Here is a 21093-nt window from a genome sequence, read left to right on the forward strand (position 1 = left end):
ACACTGGTACAGATAGGAACTGGAAACAGAGAATTCAGGGCAGATGATCCCTTCAGGACCAAAGGTGTGAGTGGTGATACTGGGAGGGTACAGGAAGGGTGGGTTGGAAAGGGGGAACCGATTAACCAATTACAAGGATTTACATGTGACCTCCTCCCTTGGGGACAGACAACAGAAAAGTGGGTGAAGGGAGACGTCGGACAGGGAAAGATATGACAAAATAATAATTTATAAATTATCAAGGGTTCATGAAGGAGGGGGGAGTGGGGAAGGAGGGGTTAAATGAAGAGCTGATGTCAGGGGCTTAGATGGAGAGCAAATGTTTTGAGAATGGTGGGGGCAATGAATGTACAAATGTGTTTTACACAATTAATGTATGTATAGATTGTGATAAGAGTTGTATGAGCCCCTAATAAAATTATTTAATTAGAAAAAAAATAGCAAAGGGAGAAAGGTAAATGAGAGGGAAAACATAACTAGTTGAAGCAGATTGAAAGACAATGATTTTACTACCTGGATTTATGATTCATTTGAACAAATTTATTTCAACTGATTCTATAAAGTAATTTTAGAGGGATATTTTTTAAGATTATAATGAACATTGTGTTTGGGAAGTGTTTACATATATGTGTATATCTTAATATATTTATTAAGATATGGCAAACTAAATGACCCTTCTAATTGAACTAAATGGGAATAAATGAAGATTTACATTAAAAAAAGACCATGTTGGGAAAACAAGTACATCAAAAAGCTTGCTTTTAATTAGGCTGTAGATTTATCGCCAACTTTTGTTATCCAATGAATTTGGCTAAAATAGAGAAAAATTAGTTTTCCACCTCATCAAATACAATGCTGCAGCCAGATTCAAGCATTCCCACACTCCTAAAGAGCGCAAAGCCCTCGCTAATATGCTTAGTCAAACTACTTTCATTTTATGAGAGAACAAGCATATGCACAGAAAACCAAACAACTGGGCTGTGCGTATGCACGCTTAACCCACATCTGCTTCTTCTAGCTCCTACAATTCCCATTTTTACTCTCTGACAAGTGCTAGACTTGAAGGTAAACTAAGAGGACTACTATACTTCTTGTTCTTTAATGTCAAAGATGCTAATACACGTTTCAATCTTCAATAAGGCTCGGTAATTTTTAAAAATCTATTCTCTCATTTCCCCTAATTATGAAAAAGCACAGCCGATTACAGCATGAGATTGAAATAAAAAGTTATGACATAACAGAGTGGACACAACTAGTCAATTATTTGATACCAAGTGGCTCAAAAATTTCTCTTGAACTGATGGAAAGAAATAGTTTTTCATTTAAGGAGGAGGATATATAATTTTGATTTATAGGAATATTTCATAAATACTTGGGAGTTAATAAATATTTCATAATTCCCCTGCATACTTATAATATTCTTAATAGTTCTCCATATATGAAAAATAAGTAAAAACTAGAAAACAATTTCTTCCTAGCCAAAGGATCAACAAACTTTGTTAATGGTTAGGAAGTAGTTATTTTAGGCTTTGAGGGAGTCTTTGATCTGTTACAAATACGCAACCTTGCTGTTGTATTTTGAAAGCAACCACATAGTCAATGCTGAGACACAGAAATGGGGTTGTGTCTAATACAACTTTCTTCATAAATTCAGAAAGTTGGTGAGATTTAGCCCAAAGGCCCAATATTGCCTGATACAGGCTGTGGTTGTAGCTTGCAGGATCCATACCTCGCTTAATGAAGAAATGCAAACTGTCTTTTAAGTGGAGGGAAAAAAAAGACTTCTTTATTCCAGGTAGGGGATGATTGGGTGGATGAGGGGTATGGTAGAGAGAAACAAAAAAACATACACATACAGAGTAAGAAAGAATCAACTCTATTCGGTTACCTTCTGTCGACATGAAGTCTTCTCTTGAAGTAGTTTTTATACCCAGGTTATCATCACTGTCACATTCTGTAAGGCAGAATCAGTAAATACAAATGAACTTCTGACAGTTATTGTACTATATATATTCTCAAGCTACTATTTTTTTTTTTTTCAAGCTACTATTTTTAATGTCTTCTTCCATACCCAAAATTACTAGTTGCAATTACACAAAATTGCACCATTTTCCCATAGGACCTTAAAAAACAAACAAATAAACAAAAAACCTTACATGATAATCTTAAGCCCCAACCAAACCTATCACCGCCAAGTAGATTCCAACTCAGAGTAAATTTCTGCAGAAGCACACTGCCACATCTTTATCCTACAGGGTGCCAGGTGGGTATGAACCACTGCATCACCACTTCTTTCCCACACCACAGATACAAATCAGAAAGACTAACGATGGTGCTAAGAACACCTACATTTTCGTTAACAAGTTAAGAAAACATCAGGCAGCAAGGTTTTCAGAATGCAGTCCAGCAATTATTTTTATATAATGCCTATTCAGTAAGAGTGGGATGCTGCTTCAGTCAGCACTCAATACGTAATACAATAAAGTATTATGTTTCATTTTTAGGATGGCTGAAAGCCACATTAGATGAATACAACAAAGTTACAGGCCCACAGTCTGTGAAATATTTCATTTCAAGAAAAAGTATCTACACATAAATTCTTGTCAATTGAATTTAATAATTCATAAACGCTTATGTTCAAATTTGTCCGTTCAAAATTTAAGAAGAAATATTTTAGGTAAATACACAAAACTGTAAGGCAGATGTTTAATTTATTAAGTAGTAAACAGTTGAATACTCAAAATTATTTTTTTAAGGAAAAAAACAAAAAAACTAGTGACTCAAGTCAATTCCAATTCAGCAACAATATGAGCTGACCTGTGCTGCACAGCTTTCCAGTGGTCGTGACCTTGTGGAAGTCACCAGGCTTTTCTGCCAAGGTGCCTCCGGATGCGCTCAAGCTGCCAAGCTTCTAGTTACTAGCAAACCACCATTTGGCCATGCAGGGACTCCTTTTGTCTTATTCTTCAACTAACTAGATAGAGCCAAGTTCTGTTCTATGAAAAGATTTCTATGGGCCTACAAACACCTTTATTTAACATCAAGGTCAACAATGAAACAATGCAAAAGAATAACTCAAAAATTCAGCCATCAAGAAGGATGCGTTAAAATAGGTACAGCAAACTACCACTTGGAAAAATTAAAATCAAAACAAAAAAATCCAACTTAGAATGCAGTTAATGTAGTGAAAACCATCATTATTGTATTATATGGAAACTACGCTATAGTGAGATAGGGAGGCAATGTCATAAACAAACATGGTGATGCACGCTCCCTTTAGTTTATATGCTCATCACTAACGTGGATTTCTAAGGTTTCCAGAAAAGCAGCAATTACATATATCATTCTCAAGTATCAGCTATCAGTTCAAACAAGGAGGAAAAACCCCAAACAACTGAACTTTCTGTACTCTGAAGCATTTATACTGAGTAGAAATGGGGAGGAAGCAACAAAAGGGTATTTCTAGTTAATTTCTCAGATAATGTTTATACTAAAATTACTGTGCTTGTAGTTCTTGTGCTCAAAATGTTGATTGTACGTAGCTTCCCTTGAGGGGGCACACTTATTTAATTATGAGACTACCGATCCTATGGAAATGACAATGCTAATCATTTTCTTTGGCTATCTTCAACAGTTTACTTTTAAAGTACCAAAACTTTTAAGAAACCAATATTTTTATCTTTTGACTAAAACAAACACATTTTCCTGAATATATTATTTAAAAGAACATAACAAAGTATTTGTAATTCACTGATATTCTCATATATAACTATGTGGTTGGATCACATAAGATTTCTTACTACTTTCATTCTTCCAGGACATGGTTAGCACTAATCACTCACAATGGATGAATGTCCATCATGAAACCAAGGATTTGTGCCAGTAAAAACTTCAGCTTTAGCAGGCCCTACTGATGAGGAGAATAGTATTTACTGTGTGGCCAAAGATAATTTAAACTTTCTGGACCGCCACTACCTCATCTATAAAATAAGGTGCTATCAAAAAAAAATAAATAAATGAGGTGTTATCATAGTGTTACCAATAGGACTGAATAACACTTGGAAACATTTTTAAACACTACAAATATTTTAAAAACCAAAATACCCAGCAAGCATGGTAGCCGACACAGATTGCCAGGTCTTTGTTTCCCTTTTTTAAAAACGGAACATTTAAGCGATGTTGTATCTGTATCTCTGAAACAAGAGACTTGAGTTAAAATGAAGGCATGTTTGTGGGTAAGATGTTCTGATTAAGAATACTACGTGTATTGTACACTGCATAAGAACTGGAAACACAGGGAATCCAGGACTCCTCAGGACCAATAATGAAAGTAGCCATACCAGGAGGGTAAGGGGAAGGTGGGGGACAGAGGGGGAACCAATCACAAGGATCTATATACAGTCCCCTCCCTGGGGTACATACAACAGAAAAGTGGGTAAAGGGAGACATCGGACAGTGTAAGACCTGACAAAATAATAACAAATTATCAAGGGTTCATGAGGGCGAGGGAGAGGGGAGGGAGGGGAAAATGATGGCAACAAATGTACAAACATGCTTGACACAATGGATATATGTATGGATTGTGATAAGAGTTGTACGAGCCCCCAATAAAATAATTTTAAAAAAGAATATTACGTATATCTATGCAAGTTTTAGAATAGATTAGAATAAATGCAGTGTAAAATAGAATGGTAGAATAAGGGTGCTAATGGTGTCAATTAAGGAGAAGTTAACAGATATTGAGAATGCAATGTCACTATAGAAATTAATGTATATTCCAAAGCTATAATGACATGTTAGTGCTGGCCACCCTGATACTTACACCAAAAGAGAATTTACAGGGCAGAAATGATGTCTCAATTAAACCATAAATTTTGTCTCGCTCCAATGAATAAACGGATTTATCATAATCAAGTCAGAGATCTAAAATAGTATGAAGTTACTTACCTGTTCCTTGCACATTAAGTAAAAAAAGAGTACTGTATGACCAGGCATTCATATATTTCTGTTTTTACACTGAGATATATATTTACTGAGGAAACTTACAATTCACTTTGAAAAATCAGCAAGGTCTACATTTTCAAAAGTATAGGAGTGTACCAATGATCATACCAGATGGTCACTAATTTCCTAACGGTCTTCAAGAGATTCTTCCTTGACTCTTGCTTACACAGGGGGCTCCAGTCTGCAAACTATTTTTCTAGCTCTAAAACCCAAACAAAACCCACTGCTGTCAAGCCTATTTCCAATCACAGCAACATTAAGGCAGAGTAAAACCCTTTTAGTTTCTGAGACTATAAATCTTTGTGGGAGCAGAGAGCCTCCTTTTTTCCCCATGGAGAGACTCGATCTCAAACACTGCTGTGGTGGCATACGGTCCAGAGGTTTATCCTTTGAGGCACCAGAGCCCCCCTTTCTGGCCCTATTAATGATAAACTTCTGAAAAGTTAAAGACAAGAGACTCAAACTTCCATCATTTGTCTATGCTATGGTGATTTTTAAAGCTTGAAAATCACAAGCCTCCATGTAAACTGATGCTAGTTGAGGTAACTCACTGTTATTTACAGTACTGCTGTGTGCTATCATATATCAGTGATGTAAACATACCAGAGCAGAACTGCCTCACAGGATTCCTAGACTTTCTCCTGCAGTTATTGGTAGGTTCTAATCACTGACTTTAGGGTATCAGCAAAGTGCTTAACCAGTGTGCCACGAGGGCTCCTTCTTTGTAATGAAGAATCTTGGGACCAAAACCCCCTAAATCTGTATATAAAATCGTTTATGTTAATTTTGGGGGAAAGTACAGAAGCTTTCAACAGATTCTCAAAGAGGAAAATGAACCAACCTCCCTCACATCTCTCCTCTCCAATACACGCAACATGCTTAAAACCGCACTGCTGTACAGAAACCATCTGGTTATCAAACCTGAAGATAGGAACACTGATAAACGACATGAACAGTTATCCTGGCATTCTTGTAACCAAAATTACCTAAAGGCACAACAAAAAATTAGTCTTCATGGTCACTGAGAGATTCTCTTAGTTACAATACATATAAAATACCATGCTGTAAGACAAAACATTACTTTCCTGCTCAGAGCCCTTTGTTAGGAAAGGTGATGGAATAATTTCCTAACTCATATATAAGAAAGCAACTGTTGAAGGAATATTAATAATTTATAAATTATCAAGGGTTCATAAGGAAGGGAGGGTGGGGAAGAGAGAGGAAAAAAATGAGGAGCCGATACCAAGGACTCAAGTAGAAAGAAAATGTTTTGAGAATGATGTTGGCAACCAATGTACAAATGTGCTTGACACAAGGGATATATGTATCGATTGTGATAAGTGCTATATGAGCCCCTAACAAAATGATTAAAATAAAAAAAGTAACTGTTCTTTGCTTTTTAAATTATTATTATAAAGTTTACTACCAGGCAATATGACACCTCTCTTAGAGTCTTCAATGAAGTTTAAAAAAAATTGTCTTGGATAACTCAACTTAAATATACTGTGTCTTAGTAGAACTTATTTTTACTTATTGAAGGGATTTACGTCATTGGCTCTTTAAGTCATATCAAAGATAAAATTTAAAGACTACTTCCTTCACCACTTGGGTTATTTTCATCACATTTTAAATGTAGGGTTTGGGCGCAATAATAGATTTTTTATGGGACTCATAGTAAAAATAGCTGAGTACATACAGTAAAAACTACTAAATACATACAGTACTTTTTATAGCATGCTGGACATTTATATATATATAAATCTTAACACCTTACCGCTATGAAAAGTGAGGCTTTAAGGAAACAAAATAACATGCCTCAAGTCACAGATTGTAATGAGCAAGCTAGCATTCAAGCCAAAGCTCACACCCTTCTTCATGCACGGCCAATCTCTGCATTTTATAAAAACTCAGAATAAGTTATGGGGTCCCAGAGAGCAAAGATTTAAAAGAACAATGAATATGCAAGTATGATAATAATAAAAAAGGATGCATAGCTAAACAGCATTCAGAAGGGCAGCACCAGTAGACAATATGCTTCTATCCCACACCTCTAACCCTCATATAGCTGTACAAGCCTACTCACTCGTAGTGCCCCTTCCAAACAACTGAACGAGAGGTAAATCTTCAACAAGCTTCACATTGTAAATCATAAAAGAAATGCTCCTCAAAGCAGCAGCAGAAGGGGAATTAGCTTATGGTGGCAAAGAGAAAAACCCGAGCATTTTACAGGCAATTAAGCAGATATTGTTAAGGACTGGGGAATGGATAGGAAAAGAATGACAAGAAAAAAGGAGCCAAAAAAGAAACCGTACATAGAAGACAAATGGGTGAAAACAAACATTATAGAACAGGAAGATGTAATTCAGTCCTAAGGCATGACAAAAGTATGAAACAGAGCTCATCTTGTCATTAGTACTCTGCTTTAAAGAATAGACTCTTAGATTAATGATGTTTACCTTTCAAAAGTGAATAGAAACTGCTGTTAATTCATGATTAGAGAAGAAAAAAACCCCAAAAAGATTGAGGTTTTAATAAAAAAATGTGGTTTAAATACATTGGGGAAAAAAAGTTCTGGGGGATGGGCAACAGAAAGGTGGGTGAAGGGAGACGCTGGGCAGTGTAAGATATGAGTGAATTCCAGGAACCCAAGAGGAAAGCGAATTTTGAGAATGATGAGGGCAACAAATGTATAAGTGTGCTCTACACAATTGATGTATGTATTGTGATGAATTGTATGAGCCCCAATAAAATGATTAAAAAAAAAAGTTGAGAAGGCAAGTGGGAGTGGAAGATTTTTAAATATATAATAAATTTTATTATATATTGCTTTTCTTTCAGGTCATTCATCAGTAGCTTCAGATTTTACTTATACCTTCATATGGCTAAGAATTTTTAAAATAACTACACATTTATTTTTTTCTTTCACCCACATTTATGTCGGCAATTCTGAGGAAAATTTGAATCCCTACAACTGCATGGTCCCTTAAATACTGAGCAGTGGCTTTGCGCAGTGAAAGCACTCCCTTTCCCTGAGCAGTGCACACGCATGAACAAAGGAATGCACAGCATTCGCAGTAAGACAGGAGGAACCTAGCCTTCCCAAGGACCTCTAGAGGTCTTTTATTTTGTCACTGTCAAGTTCTGAAATGCTTCCTTTCTTTTTAAATAAGAACTTTGCTTTCTGAAAAAAATGGAGATACATTTGGAATTTCACAGAAACAAAGTGAAAATCTAAATTCTGCAAAATTGCATCAACTTATTTCAATCCTGATTATAAATTTGATGCCTACAGATTTGATCTCCAACATTAAAAAAGGGTTTCAGAAAGCTATTATAAATTCATTCTCTTTCATCAAAAAAAAAAATAGAAGAATTAAAGTAAGGCACAGAAAGGAGACAAAAGAGGTAACAGCGAGAGCGTGCTGGCTTAGTTATTAGGCAACAATTCACTGGTGGACAGCAGTTTATTGTTCTCATTCAGCAGTGAAATCTCCTCTTGGGCGGTTTGCACTGTGACTGCAGCTGCGTACCTTTGGTGGTATCAGATATGCTATTTAACAAGGCACACATCATATCTCCCTCCAAGTGGTGAGGGTTCAATATATGAGCTGGCCTCTGAGTCTTCTTGAACTGATTCTCGAGCTCCAGAAAACCTTGATCTCCTGAGAGGATGGTAAAAGGAATCTGCTTGGGCAGTTGTTCATCCAGACGGCCGGCCTATGTTGGAACAAACAGCATATGTTACAGAAATCGGCCTGTGTGCTTTAAATCTAGTTATAGCTGTTTAAGAATAAATCGGTATTTAAAAGGTATATGAAGCGAGTCTCTAGCCCCTACAAAAGATATAGAGATATCTTTCCTAAATGGAAGATAACACATTAAATAAAATACAATATGCTTTCAATTACAAGATGAATTGTTTTATGTACAACTAAGAAAGAAAACAAAGAATCAAAATATAATTTTAAATAATTCTGGGAACATTTTAGTGAGTCCTCAATAACTGCTGCCCAATCTAGATTATTCTATTCCTTCAATATAGAGGTCTAAATAAAGACATGTACATATGCAAATATATTTATATGAGATGGGGAAATAGATCTATGTGCCTATATTTATAGGTTTAGTATTAAGGTAGCAGAAGGACATTGGGCCTCCACTCAAGTACTCCCTCAAAGCAAGAATACCTTCTATTAAATTGGCATTCTATGATGCTCACCTTCCCGACACAACCGCTGAAGACAAAGAGGGCAAATAAGCAAATGTGATGAAGAAAGCTGATGGTGCCCGGCTATCAAAAGATATAGCATCTGGGGTCTTAAAAGCTTGAAGGTAAACAAGTGGTCATGTAGCTCAGAAGCAACAAAGTCCACATGGAAGAACATATCAGCCTGTGTGATCACGAGGTGTCAAATGGATCACTGAAGACAAAAGGGTGCATAAGCACACCAGCCTATGCAATCAGGAGGGGTCGAAAGGATTAAGTACAAGGCATAACAAAAAATCTTACCATAGTGAATGATGGGGGGAGTGCAGAGTGGAGACCCAAAGCCCATTAGTAGGCCACTGGACATCCCCTTGCAGAGGGGTCTTGGGGAGGAGACAAGCAGTCAGGTTGCAATGTAGCAACGGTGAAAAATACAACTTTCCTCTAGTTCCTAAATGTTTCCTCCCCGCTCCCACTATCATGACACGATTTCTACCTTGCAAGTTTGGCTAGACCAGAGGATGTACACTGGTACAGATAGGAACTGGAAATACAGAGAATCCAGGGCGGATGATCCCTATAGGACCAGTGGTGTGAGTGGCGATACTGGGAGGGTAAAGGGAGAGTGGGTAGGAAAGAGGGAACCGATTACAAGGAACTATATGTGATCTCCTCCCTGGGGGACGGACAACAACAGAAAAGTGGGTGAAGGGAGACGTCGGACAGGGCAAGATATGACAAAATAACAATTTATAAATTATCAAGGGCTTATGAGGGAGGGGGGAGGGAGGGGAAAATTGAGGACCTAATGCCGGGGGCTTAAGTGGAGAGGAAATGTTTTGAGAATGATGAGGGCAATGAAGGTACAAATGCGCTTTACACAATTGATGTATGTATGGATTGTGATAAGAGTTGTATGAGCCCCTAATAAAATGATTAAAAAAGATGTTGCTTGAATTTAAATAAGCAACTTTGTCACAGAGAAAAGGTAAGCAAGATAATACATACGACTCGATCTTGTCACAGAATAAGGAAAAACAAACAAACACAAACCAAAAACACTGCCAATGAGTTGATTCTCACTCACAGCACCCTTACAGGACAGAGGAGAACTGGCCCTGTGGTGTCCGAGACCGTAACTCTTTACAGGTGTTAGACAGCCCCATCTTTCTCCTGGGGAGCAGCCAGAGGTTTTGAACTGCTGACTTGGAGGTTAGCAGCCCAATTCTTAACCACTACACCCCTAGAGCTGCCGTGTGAAAGAATTGGCAGAATACAAAATGTCTTGTGGCTTAAACCATAAGCAGCATTCAAGATGACTGCAGAGTAAATTCACATTCTCACTGTGACTCTTTAAAGTGTGTGTCACGTCAAGTTGGTAGTTTCTCAAAGTGGTAGAGGTGTAAGAAAATGTACATCCCATCAGGGTCAACAGTGATTGTTATAGGTCGAACCCAATTTCAGAGATGTTAATGTGTGAAAATGTCTTATTGAGCACAGTAACAGCTTTGATTGTTCATTCCTAAATAAATAGCTGTGGATCTACTGTATGTGAGTGAAGGCTGCTAAGAGATAAGGATGCAGCAGCAAAAAAGATTGCCATCATACCGAGAACTGGTTATTTTTATATAAAAAATACAGCACTGAAGACTGATCCACATACAAATTTAATTAAAATTCAAGTATAGGAAAACCATAAACAAACCCAAACACAGTTATCAGTGGCTCAAAGGTCCACATTAGATTTGGAATGAAACTGACTCACGTGCATACATATGGCAAAATCAGCAGCATCTTTTCTTTTACTACAGCGAGGATGAAGAAAGAAGCATCCAATTTTGTTTAGGTAATTAAAGACCTTACAGTTGAGCGGAGGCTTCCAATTGGTGTTTCCACCTATTATTATTGAGAAAAGGACAACCAGTCAATATGGAGAGGAAAGATCAAAAGGCTACAAGTATCTGAAAATAAAAAGGAAAAAACGCACGCACATATGAAAACTTTTTTTTTCTAGAGAATAGTAGATTAAAATGCACCGAAACTGAGTTCTAGCCAAGTGATCGCCACATTCTTGCCTTAAAACCTGGAAAGAAGACCAGCTCTCCTTCAATCTGCCTATGCATCTGAAAACTCAGAGGTGTGTTAAGCAAAATCTAAAATAATAGAAAATTAAAATCTAAAGAGTGGAAAATGCCTTGAAATGACGTTTTATATGACTGTGCATTAGGTATTTTTATAAATGTATCAAAGGCTGCTCAATGCATGGAAATGAAGGGCTCTGAGCAAAATGGGGATGACCAACTTATTCAGGTCAGGATGCTCTTTTCTGTTGAATCCTAACCCCCTTTTTTCGATGCTGCTTTTTAATCAGACATGAACTCTTATCAGATACTTAACTCTGTTGTGGTATGCCCTTGTATCAATTCTCACATAGAGGAAGGGACCCACTGTGACAAAGTAGACCTGCCCATAGTTTCCTAGCTATAATCTTTACTGGGGCAGGGCACCAGACCTTTTGCCCCTAAAGTAGCTGGCGGGCTTGAACTCCTTTCACTTCGGGTTGAGAATGTGACCCACACCAAGGCTCTTCTCACTACTCGACAACCTCTGTAAACTAAAGAAACCTCTTCTTCAGGCTCAGTCAATTGTTTTCTAATGAGATTTAAATGAAATTAAGTTAGGGAGAGCCAAACAAAGATGAAGTAGGAAGCAGCTGTGGCATGTTGAACATAACCCTAATACTTAGTCCTAAACCCAAGAGACCCAAACTTAAAAATTATTAGCTTTTTGGAAAAAGTTAACTTTTTTACTTGCTTCCTTATGCTTTAAATGAGAAAGAATCATGATAATCAGCAACTATATGTTAGTACCAAGCATAGTACCCAGCACATTGTAGGCATTAAATAAGAAAAACTTACAATCTGCACCTAGAATTACACAAACGTTGGCGCACCAAACAAAACTAACATTTATTATAGAGCAATGTAAACAAAAATATTCCAATTACATGCCTCTGTTCTTTTTAGGAAGGCCGAAGAGAGCCCCTTTAAAGTATACCTAAGATGAGAAAGGATTTGTCTTGAATGTTTTCCTTATTAACCATACCTTGAAAGCCCCAAATAAATGTTCCTTGGTTAAGGTGTCCTGGTAGATGACCAAAAAAGTTTGACCAGTTATCAAAATCTACAAAAACTATATGAGTCATGGTTCGCAGATAATCCAGATCTGGAAGCTCAACTTCTTCATCTAATAAGAGAGGAATATTAACATGCATTCAGGAAGAGTTTCTTTTAAAACATTTTAATTTCTCAAGCCTGAAAGACATCAGAAAATATACAAAAATACCAATCTTGCATGCTCTTCCTCCCTATCTAAAATCCAAACCTATTTATAACAGTCTACACCTAAAACATGTAAGGAATTCTGAATATTTCACAAACACGATTCACATAATTCCTATAAGTATGTGCACTGATCCCAGTTTTTTTTTTCTTGATCCTACTTTTTGCATTTGTGAAAGTACTACCAAAATTAAAGCAATATACTAGAAATATGTGGCTAAATAACTCAAACCGTAAGATTATCAGGGTTACCTGAAAGAAAATTTACCCTCCCAAGAATACAGCTTTTTCTAATATTGACTACTAATTATTAGTGGCTACTTGATTCTATTATTAAACACCCTAGGTAACAGAAACACAGCTTTCTGGTCTTCTAGGATTCTTCTTTCATCATTGACCACTCTCCAATGCTTATTCTCTCTCTCCTTTTCCTTATTTTCTATCTTAACAAGGTCTTTTACTTCCCAGCAGTGGTTAAATTATTTTTAGAATTGTAGTGTCTGCTCTCCTTAACAGAAACCCAGAACAAGTGAAACATACTGGCACTGTGCTGATTCCAGTTCTGTGGAATACACTATTGCCATGCCTTCCCATTGCCCAGTCTCCTAACTTCTTACATCTTTTCTTCAAGTTTTTAGGAATTCTAAATTTAGATACTGCAATCATCTGTAAAATCACAGAACCAAAAAAAACCCAAACTCACTGCCATTGAGTCCATACTGATGCACAGTGACTACAGGACAAGGTAGAACTGTAAGTGTGAGTTTTAGAGCTGTAAGCGTCTATGAGAGTAGAAAGCCCTGTCTTCCTCACATGGAGTTGCTGGTAGCTTACTTGCCAACATGTAACCACTCTGCCCCCAGGACACCCATAAAACACAGAACAAAATAAAATCCCCCAAAAGGGAACACAAATGTTGGTCTGTAGTAAGCAATTTAATTTTTTTTTCACTTAAGATACGACACAGCTAAAGGTGATGCTGAAATACCTATGTACTTCAGATCAAGCCTACACAAATCCATGAAAACATTTTGAGCTCAAATATCCTCAGTTTCCACTCTACCTTGCATAACTCAACAAGAAAATCTATTGAAAATGATATAAATTAAACATATACTATTTTAAACAAAATTAACACTGCGCCCTTCCAGAGGTACCTAATCCTATCGTAGGGAAGGAGGAAAGTCTGAGAGGGTTCCATGTTTCAAATTTTTCCGTTTTCCCCCATTTCTCTTAACTTCTAATGGATTTGTATACTAGAAACAAAAGCTTTACTTCCGTGTCAATCAAGACAAAATACAGCTCAAATTTTGAAAAAACAAACAAACAACAACAAAAAATTTGTATAACTAATTTTGAAAGGAACATAAAATACTGTAAGAAAAATATAAATGGTAATAATGCCCCTAACTTTCAACTTCCTTTATAGCTTCAAATCCCCATGCCTTCTGTAAAAGAAAATATTACCTCTAAATATTATTTAAAAACATATACTTTGTTACCCTAAATTTAGAATATCTAAATAAAGTAGAAAAGAAAATCCCTAAAAAGTATATTCAGTAGCAATCTACGTATGCATACTATCTTTTTTTTTTTTTGCTTTGAAAATGATTGGCCATTTTTATAGGTTATTTGTTATAAACACGGTGGCACACTCTGTATGTGAAATTTTCAGATATTATAGCTGTAAAGCCATACCTATATTCTGACAGCTTAGGTCATTTTCAGTTCCTTTTTCCATGTCTGAATTTTTTGGATAGCTTACTGCCTGTTTCAGCTTTCTCTCTGTTGGTGAGACACTGGCAGTAAACTTGTACACGTTTCCTTTTTCTGATCCCGAGTAAGCCACACTGGGATTCTGTAAGAAGCAATGCTTTGTGTGGAAGTGTTGCTGAGCACTCTCAGGATCGTGAAATGCCTTGGTGCAGGTGCCACACCTGATGTTATACTGCTGTTCCAGCGCATCACGCTTTTCTTCGTGTACTTGATGGACATGAGTTTTCACGTCAGCTACGTTCTGTGCCGTTGCTGAGCACAGATTGCAGCGATACCAGAGTTTACCTTTGTCCAACATGATTTGGAGGCATTTACTGTAATCTTCCTTTCTGTTCATTTTACAGATGTAACTTTCACGGCAACCACAGTTTAATTGGTTGCTGGTCTCTAGTACTGTAAAATCATTCTCGGTTTTAATTGAAGTTTCAATTTTTTCTGACACAAATACATAATCTATACTGTGTCGTTCTTGATAATGAGTCAAGAATGTGTCTTCTACATTAAAGGTAAGATCACAAAGCCCACAGAAGTATTTAATCTTTATCTCATTGTCATGCTCATCTTGACAATGTCGGGATAAGGTTTCTATCTTGTGAAAAGTCTTTTTACAATGGGCACAGCTGTACCTATGAAACTGGTGACTTGTCAAAGACAGGCAGTGCTGTTTGACGCATTCCTGGGAATCAAACATATCTTCACAAATCCGGCATTGCCATTTGCCCCTTGGAGTGCTGCTTGCTGGGGAATGATCAAGAATAGCAACGGTGGAAGGAGCCTTCTCAGCAGCTAGGTTAGTCCCCAGTATTGTAAAGGAAGATGGCAAAGTCTCACTTTGTACCTCATCCGTCTCATAAAAATATCTATGTCCATTATGAAATTCAGTCACATGTACCATGATGGTCTCTTTCCTTAACTCCTTCTTGCATGTCCGACACCAGAAAAGAAAGTTACTGAGATGTGCTCCTCCATGAAAACGACTCATGTGTAAACGGATGACACCTGGATCTTCACACACTTTCCCACAGACCATGCACTTGTAACACATTGTGTTTGCTGAGAAAACATGCTTCTCTACTGCATCTTCACTTGGGAATCGTTGATGGCATTCACAATACCAAGCTTTAATTGTTGACCTTTCTGCCTGGACACGAACCATACCTTCATGACTTTCATTTTCTAAATTCATCTTCTTTATTGGAATGGGGCAGTAATCCTGTGTGCTAGTTTCTTTAGTTGACATAGTTCTTTTGAGTGATAAAAACTTTGATTGATCTAAGAGTAAATCCAAATCTGAAAAAGATTTGTTTCTTTGATTGCTGTGGCAATAAAGTAAAACGGATTCTTCCATTGAGGTGATGATTTGGACTTTGTGTCCTAAATTCTGCTTATGATTCCAGGTACTGGCTTCATCCACAAAGACTTGGTTGCAACTTGGACAATACGCTCTTAGTATAAATTTCTCTGCCACTTGGGCAATACTCTTCTCAGCTACAGCGACAGGACCAGCATTTCGACATCGAACTCTAAATTGGATTAAAAAACAACCAAAACACAACTCATAAGTATCTTGCGAATAGAAGAACTCTGCTATTCACTATGGAAATTATAAAATAATTACTGTTCTAAACAAGGACTAACAAAATATTTTAATTAAGATATAAATAATATGACGATATGCTCTTATTTTAAAGTAGCTTAGTACCTCTAAATACAAATGAGTGAAAACTAGAGTAAAGAAGGTTAAAAATACTATCAAATGTCTTCATAGTCAAAAGGTACAAACAAGTGTTCATAAACTGGTGAATAACAAAATGTGATATATATGTACTGAAGATCCTGCCGCCATAAAAAGGATTGAAGTTCTGATATAAGATACAATACGAATGAAGCCTGAAGACATTATGCTAAGTGAAATAAATCAGATACGCAAGGTCCAGTACTGCATGATCCCATTTATATGAGGAACCTCCAAAATTAAATTCAATGGCATCAAGTCCTTTCTGACTCCTGGTGATCCTACGGAAGAACAAGTTCATAAAGTGATAAAGTAGATATGGGGCTCCAGGGGCTGGGAAAAAGCCAATGTTTTGGTTTTTAAAACTTTTTTTTTCAATGTATTGTTTAATGGGTGTAGAGTTTCTGTTTGGGATGATAACAATAGATCTGGAAATCGAAGGGATGGTTGTACAACCACCATGGGTGTATTTAAGGACATTGAATTGTATACTATAATTTTGTTACATATGTTTACCACAATTAAAAGAATATAGGCCTGGTTTCTTTTTCTTAAGAAGAAAAAGCTAATTAAAGGCAAATGCAGATAAACTCAACTTCCTGAAAATAAAAAACTATAGTGCTATAAAGTATTATCAAGAAAATGAAAAGACAGCATCCAGAATGGGAGAAAATAGCTGCCAATTAAATACCTGATGAGGGTCTGGAATCCAAAATATAAAGAAAAATCCTTACAATGAAACAACATAATTCAAATTAAAAAACAAAACAAAACGGGAAAAGGACAAGAATAAGCATTTCTCCAAAGATACATGAAAAGATGCTCAGTATCACTGCCATTGAGCCAATTCTAACTCACAGCAAGCGTACAGGGCAGAGGAAAACTGCTTTGGCCTTCTGAGACTTTAAATCTTTACCATAGCAGAGAATCAGCTTTCTCCCATGTAGCAAGTAGAGTGTTTGAACTATTAAGACTTGTGGTTCATAGCTGAACACGGAATCAGCTGCGCCATCTGAGCTACCTTTCACTGGTCATTGGGAAAATGCAAATCAAAAGCACAGTAAGATACTACTCCATGTTTCTAAATAAGGTGAGAACATAAAAGAAACAATTCTGAGGCTAGTACAGGGCCAGCCAGTGGTTTGCTCTGTTCCGTTGTGCAGCTTTGAGTCAGAGCTGACTCAAGGCACCGAACACCCCAACATAAAGAAAATAAAAGCCCTTCAGAACCAGTCCAATAAGCAGTATCCTAATAAGTGGGACAAAACACTGAGATTGCCACGGACTTCATTTTATTTGAATGCACAAAGAGTGCCCAAGAGAGTGCCCATCCACAATTCGAATACATTGAACAAATCTGCTGAGATGTCACTTTGAGGACTGAGGCATGCCTGAGAAAGCTGGACAACGAAAAAGAAAGACCAAGGAACTGATGCCTTTGCATTTGGTGTTGACAAATACAGAACGGACTGCCAGAACAACAAGCCTTTCTGTCTTGAACAAATGCTCCTTAGAAGCGAGGTTGGCGATTTCAGCTCACATACTTTGTACGTGTTATCAGAAGACACAGTCCCTGGAAAAGGACGTCGTGCTTAGCAAAGGATCAGCCAAAAAGAGAAAGACCCACATGCGACAGATTTGACACAGAGGCTACAACAAAGGTCTCAAACGTAACAGTTGTGACAGGGTTTTGCTCTACTGTACCCAGAGTCACCATGAGTTGGGACTGACTGGGCAGCACCTAACAACCACGAACACTTAAAGAAGACTCGACCCACAATAGCAAGATACCCTGTCCCTGGTGTATGCATGTGAGACCGTCATCACGCACACATCACAAGGCATAAAAAAGGCTTCAGACAATTGAAAAACTGGGAATTATACTAAACAGGATATCTCATTATAATGGTATTAAGTGAGAAATAAAAATACCTGAATATTTAAAAATTGGCTCCCTAAATGCCTAGAAATTTGACAATACATGCCTTTTCAAAATATTTTATTTCGATGTTTTTGATATAACACATACCAAATCCTACACTCATTCAACTGTTCCTATATGTACAATTCAGTGATACGGACTATAGTCTTTGTTGTCCAACCATCCTTACTTGCCTTTCCTGAGATGTAGCTGACACAACTCTAAATAACTTATGAATCAAACAAGGAGTCAAAAAGGTGTGTGTGTGTGTGTGTGTGTGTGTATTTTCAACTGAATAAAAACACAGTGCTTAAAGGGAAATTTAAAGCTTTACATAATCATAATTTTAAAAAGGTCCAAAATCAATCTACACCACCACCTTACCAAGCTAGAAATAGACAAGCAAATCAAACACACAGCTAAAAGAGCAGATAAAAATTGAAAAAAATGTGCCAGCAAAAGAGTCTTATCCATGAAACCAAACTCTGGTTGTTATGAAGATCTAGGGTTTACTCGACATAGATTATTCAAAAGACAAAATATCTTAAAAACAAAAAACCTTTTAGAAGAAAACAAAATATATTCCTGAACTGATGACAGGGAGTTTGTCAGACAGACACAGAAACCATAGCATAAATTACATTTCATGGAATTAAAAGCTTCTGCTCATGATAAATAGGTAAGCCATAGACTAGAATGCTAATAGTATATAGATCTGACAGATATACAAATGGCCTAAACACATAAAAGTGTCCAACACATCATCATTGTTCATCAAGAAAATGCCTGTTAAAAGTCAGCAGGAAATATTCATGAAAATGGCTAAAACAAAAGGACCAGCAATACCAAACTAAGAGCAGGATGTAGTGGAATTGTAGATCAGTACAGCCACTTTGGAAAAGTGTTAAACATTTTCTTCATAAAGTAAATATATACCTAATTCTTGACCTAGCAATTCAATTACTAGACTTATTCAAGAGAAACCAAAACATATCCATTAAAAAAAGTATATAAAGGCAAAAAAGCAGCCATCTAGCTCAAAAGCAACAAAGCCCACATGGAAGAACACACAAGCCTATGTGATCACGAGGTGCCGAAGGGATCTGTGATCAGGGATCAAAGAACAAAAAAATCATATCACTGTGTGCTCACCTCCATGATACGATCGCTGAAGACAAATGGGTGCCTAAGCAAATGTGGTGAAGAAAGCTGATGGTGCCCGGCTATCAGTAGGTATAGCGTCTGGGGTCTTAAAGGCTTGAAGGTAAACAAGTGGCCATCTAGCTCAGAAGCAACAAAGCCCACATGGAAGAAGCACACCAGCCTGTGCGATCACGAGGTATCGAAGGGATCCGTTATCAGGGATCATCAGAACAAAAAAAATCATATCATAGTGAACGGGGGGAGGAGGGGTGCGGAGTGGAGACCCAAAACCCATTTGTAGGAACTGGACATCTCCTTACAGAAGGGTCTCAGGGATGAGGCGAGGCAGTCAGGGTGCGATATAGCAACGATGAAACATAGAACTTTCCTCTAGTTCCTGAATGTTTCCTCCTCCCCCACTATCATGATCCCAATTCTACCTTACAAATCTGGCTAGACCAGAGGATGTTCACTGGTACAGATAGGAAATGGAAATCCAGGGAATCCAGGGCGGATAATCCCTTCAGGACCAGTGGTGTGAGTGGTGATACTGGAAGGGTAGAGGGAAAGGGGGAACCGATTACAAGGATCTACATTTGACTTCCTCCCTGGGGGTCGGACAACAGAAAAGTGGGTGAAGGGAGACGTCGAACAGGGCAAGATATGACAAAATAATAATTTATAAATTATCAAGGGTTAATGAGGGAAGGAGGAACGGGGAGGGATGGGTAAAAATGAGGAGCTGATGCCAGGGGCTTAGGTGGAAAGCAAATGTTTTGAGAATGATGAGGGCAATGAATGTACAAATGTACTATACACAACTGATGTATGTGTGGATTGTAATAAGTTGTATGAGCCCTTAATAAAATGATTAAAAAAATAGTATATAAAATGTTATAGTTGGAGGGAGGGGAAAAATGAGGACCTAATGTCGGGGGTTTAAATGGAGAGAAAATGTTTTGAGAAATGATGTACAAGTACGCTTTACACAATTGATGTGTGTATGGATTGGGATAACAGTTGTATGAGCCCCTAATAAAATGTTTAAAAAAAAAAAAAAAAGAAACATCAGTGAACAAAACAAAACAAAAAAAAAATGTTATAGTTGTTTTACTCATAATTGCAAAAACAGTATAAATAACCTAAATGCCCATCAATATTAACACAGTTTAACAAATTGTGCTATAGTTATACAATAGAATACTACACACAAAAAGAAACAACATACTTACTATGTGCAATAGGGTTGTATCTTCAGATATGCACAAAACTAAAGAGTAAATATGAGTATTACCATTAATATAAAGCAGGTAAAAAATCAGAATATTCTCTCAAGTGAGATGGAAAATTACTGGGAAAAGACACAAGGGAACTTTCAACAGAAATATATTCCATATTGTAGTAAGAGTGTGTTAAACATCACATATTTTTCGTTACTTTTCCCCATGTTGCTCATGTTGTTGTTGTGCTGCCTTAAAAATAGGGATTCTGTTCAAATTTGTATGCAATTTTAAAATGCCAACAATTTTAGACAGCTCACCAAAGAGTTGACAAGCATATATGAAAATATTCAATGTTATTTAGTCACTAAAAACAAACTGTTTGGGGGGTGTCAATTCAGATTCATAGTTACTATATAGGATAAAGCAGGTAAAACTGCTGCCCAGAGGGTTTCTAAGGCCATAAATCTTAAAGGCCACAGACTGCCACATCTTTCTCTCTCGGAGTGAAAGATAGAATTGCTGGCCTTTTGGTTGGCAGCTAAATGCTTAATTGCTGTACCATCATTGCTCTTATCCATTACTAAATCCAAACCCAAACCAAACCCCAAACTCAACTGCCACCCAGTCAATCCCGACTCAGAGAGAACCTGCCTTCTCTGGGTTTCTGAGATTCTGACTAGTTACAATAGAAAGCTTTGTCTTTCTCTAATGGAGTGGCTGGTGGTTTTCAACTGCTGCCCTTT

The 21093-nt window shown here is 37.2% G+C and overlaps 1 protein-coding gene across 2 annotated transcripts in view; it reads right to left on the reverse strand.

Annotated features, from left to right (window-relative positions):
* Positions 1 to 21093, reverse strand: part of ZNF451 (zinc finger protein 451) — a 97119-nt gene that overhangs the window by 16137 nt on the left and 59889 nt on the right. For both annotated transcript variants that reach the window (XM_045294921.1, XM_004696334.2), the window contains 5 exons: positions 14251 to 15851; positions 12317 to 12457; positions 10977 to 11107; positions 8535 to 8721; positions 1889 to 1954 (listed from right to left, as the gene is read on the reverse strand). In XM_045294921.1, the coding sequence (XP_045150856.1) occupies positions 1889 to 1954; positions 8535 to 8721; positions 10977 to 11107; positions 12317 to 12457; positions 14251 to 15851 (2126 nt within the window). The remainder of the gene's footprint in view (positions 1 to 1888; positions 1955 to 8534; positions 8722 to 10976; positions 11108 to 12316; positions 12458 to 14250; positions 15852 to 21093) is intronic.

This window comes from Echinops telfairi, unplaced genomic scaffold, assembly GCF_000313985.2.
Source record: "Echinops telfairi isolate 266 unplaced genomic scaffold, ASM31398v2 ScPeMD7_3533;HRSCAF=4204_1, whole genome shotgun sequence".
NCBI classification, from domain to species: domain Eukaryota; kingdom Metazoa; phylum Chordata; class Mammalia; order Afrosoricida; family Tenrecidae; genus Echinops; species Echinops telfairi.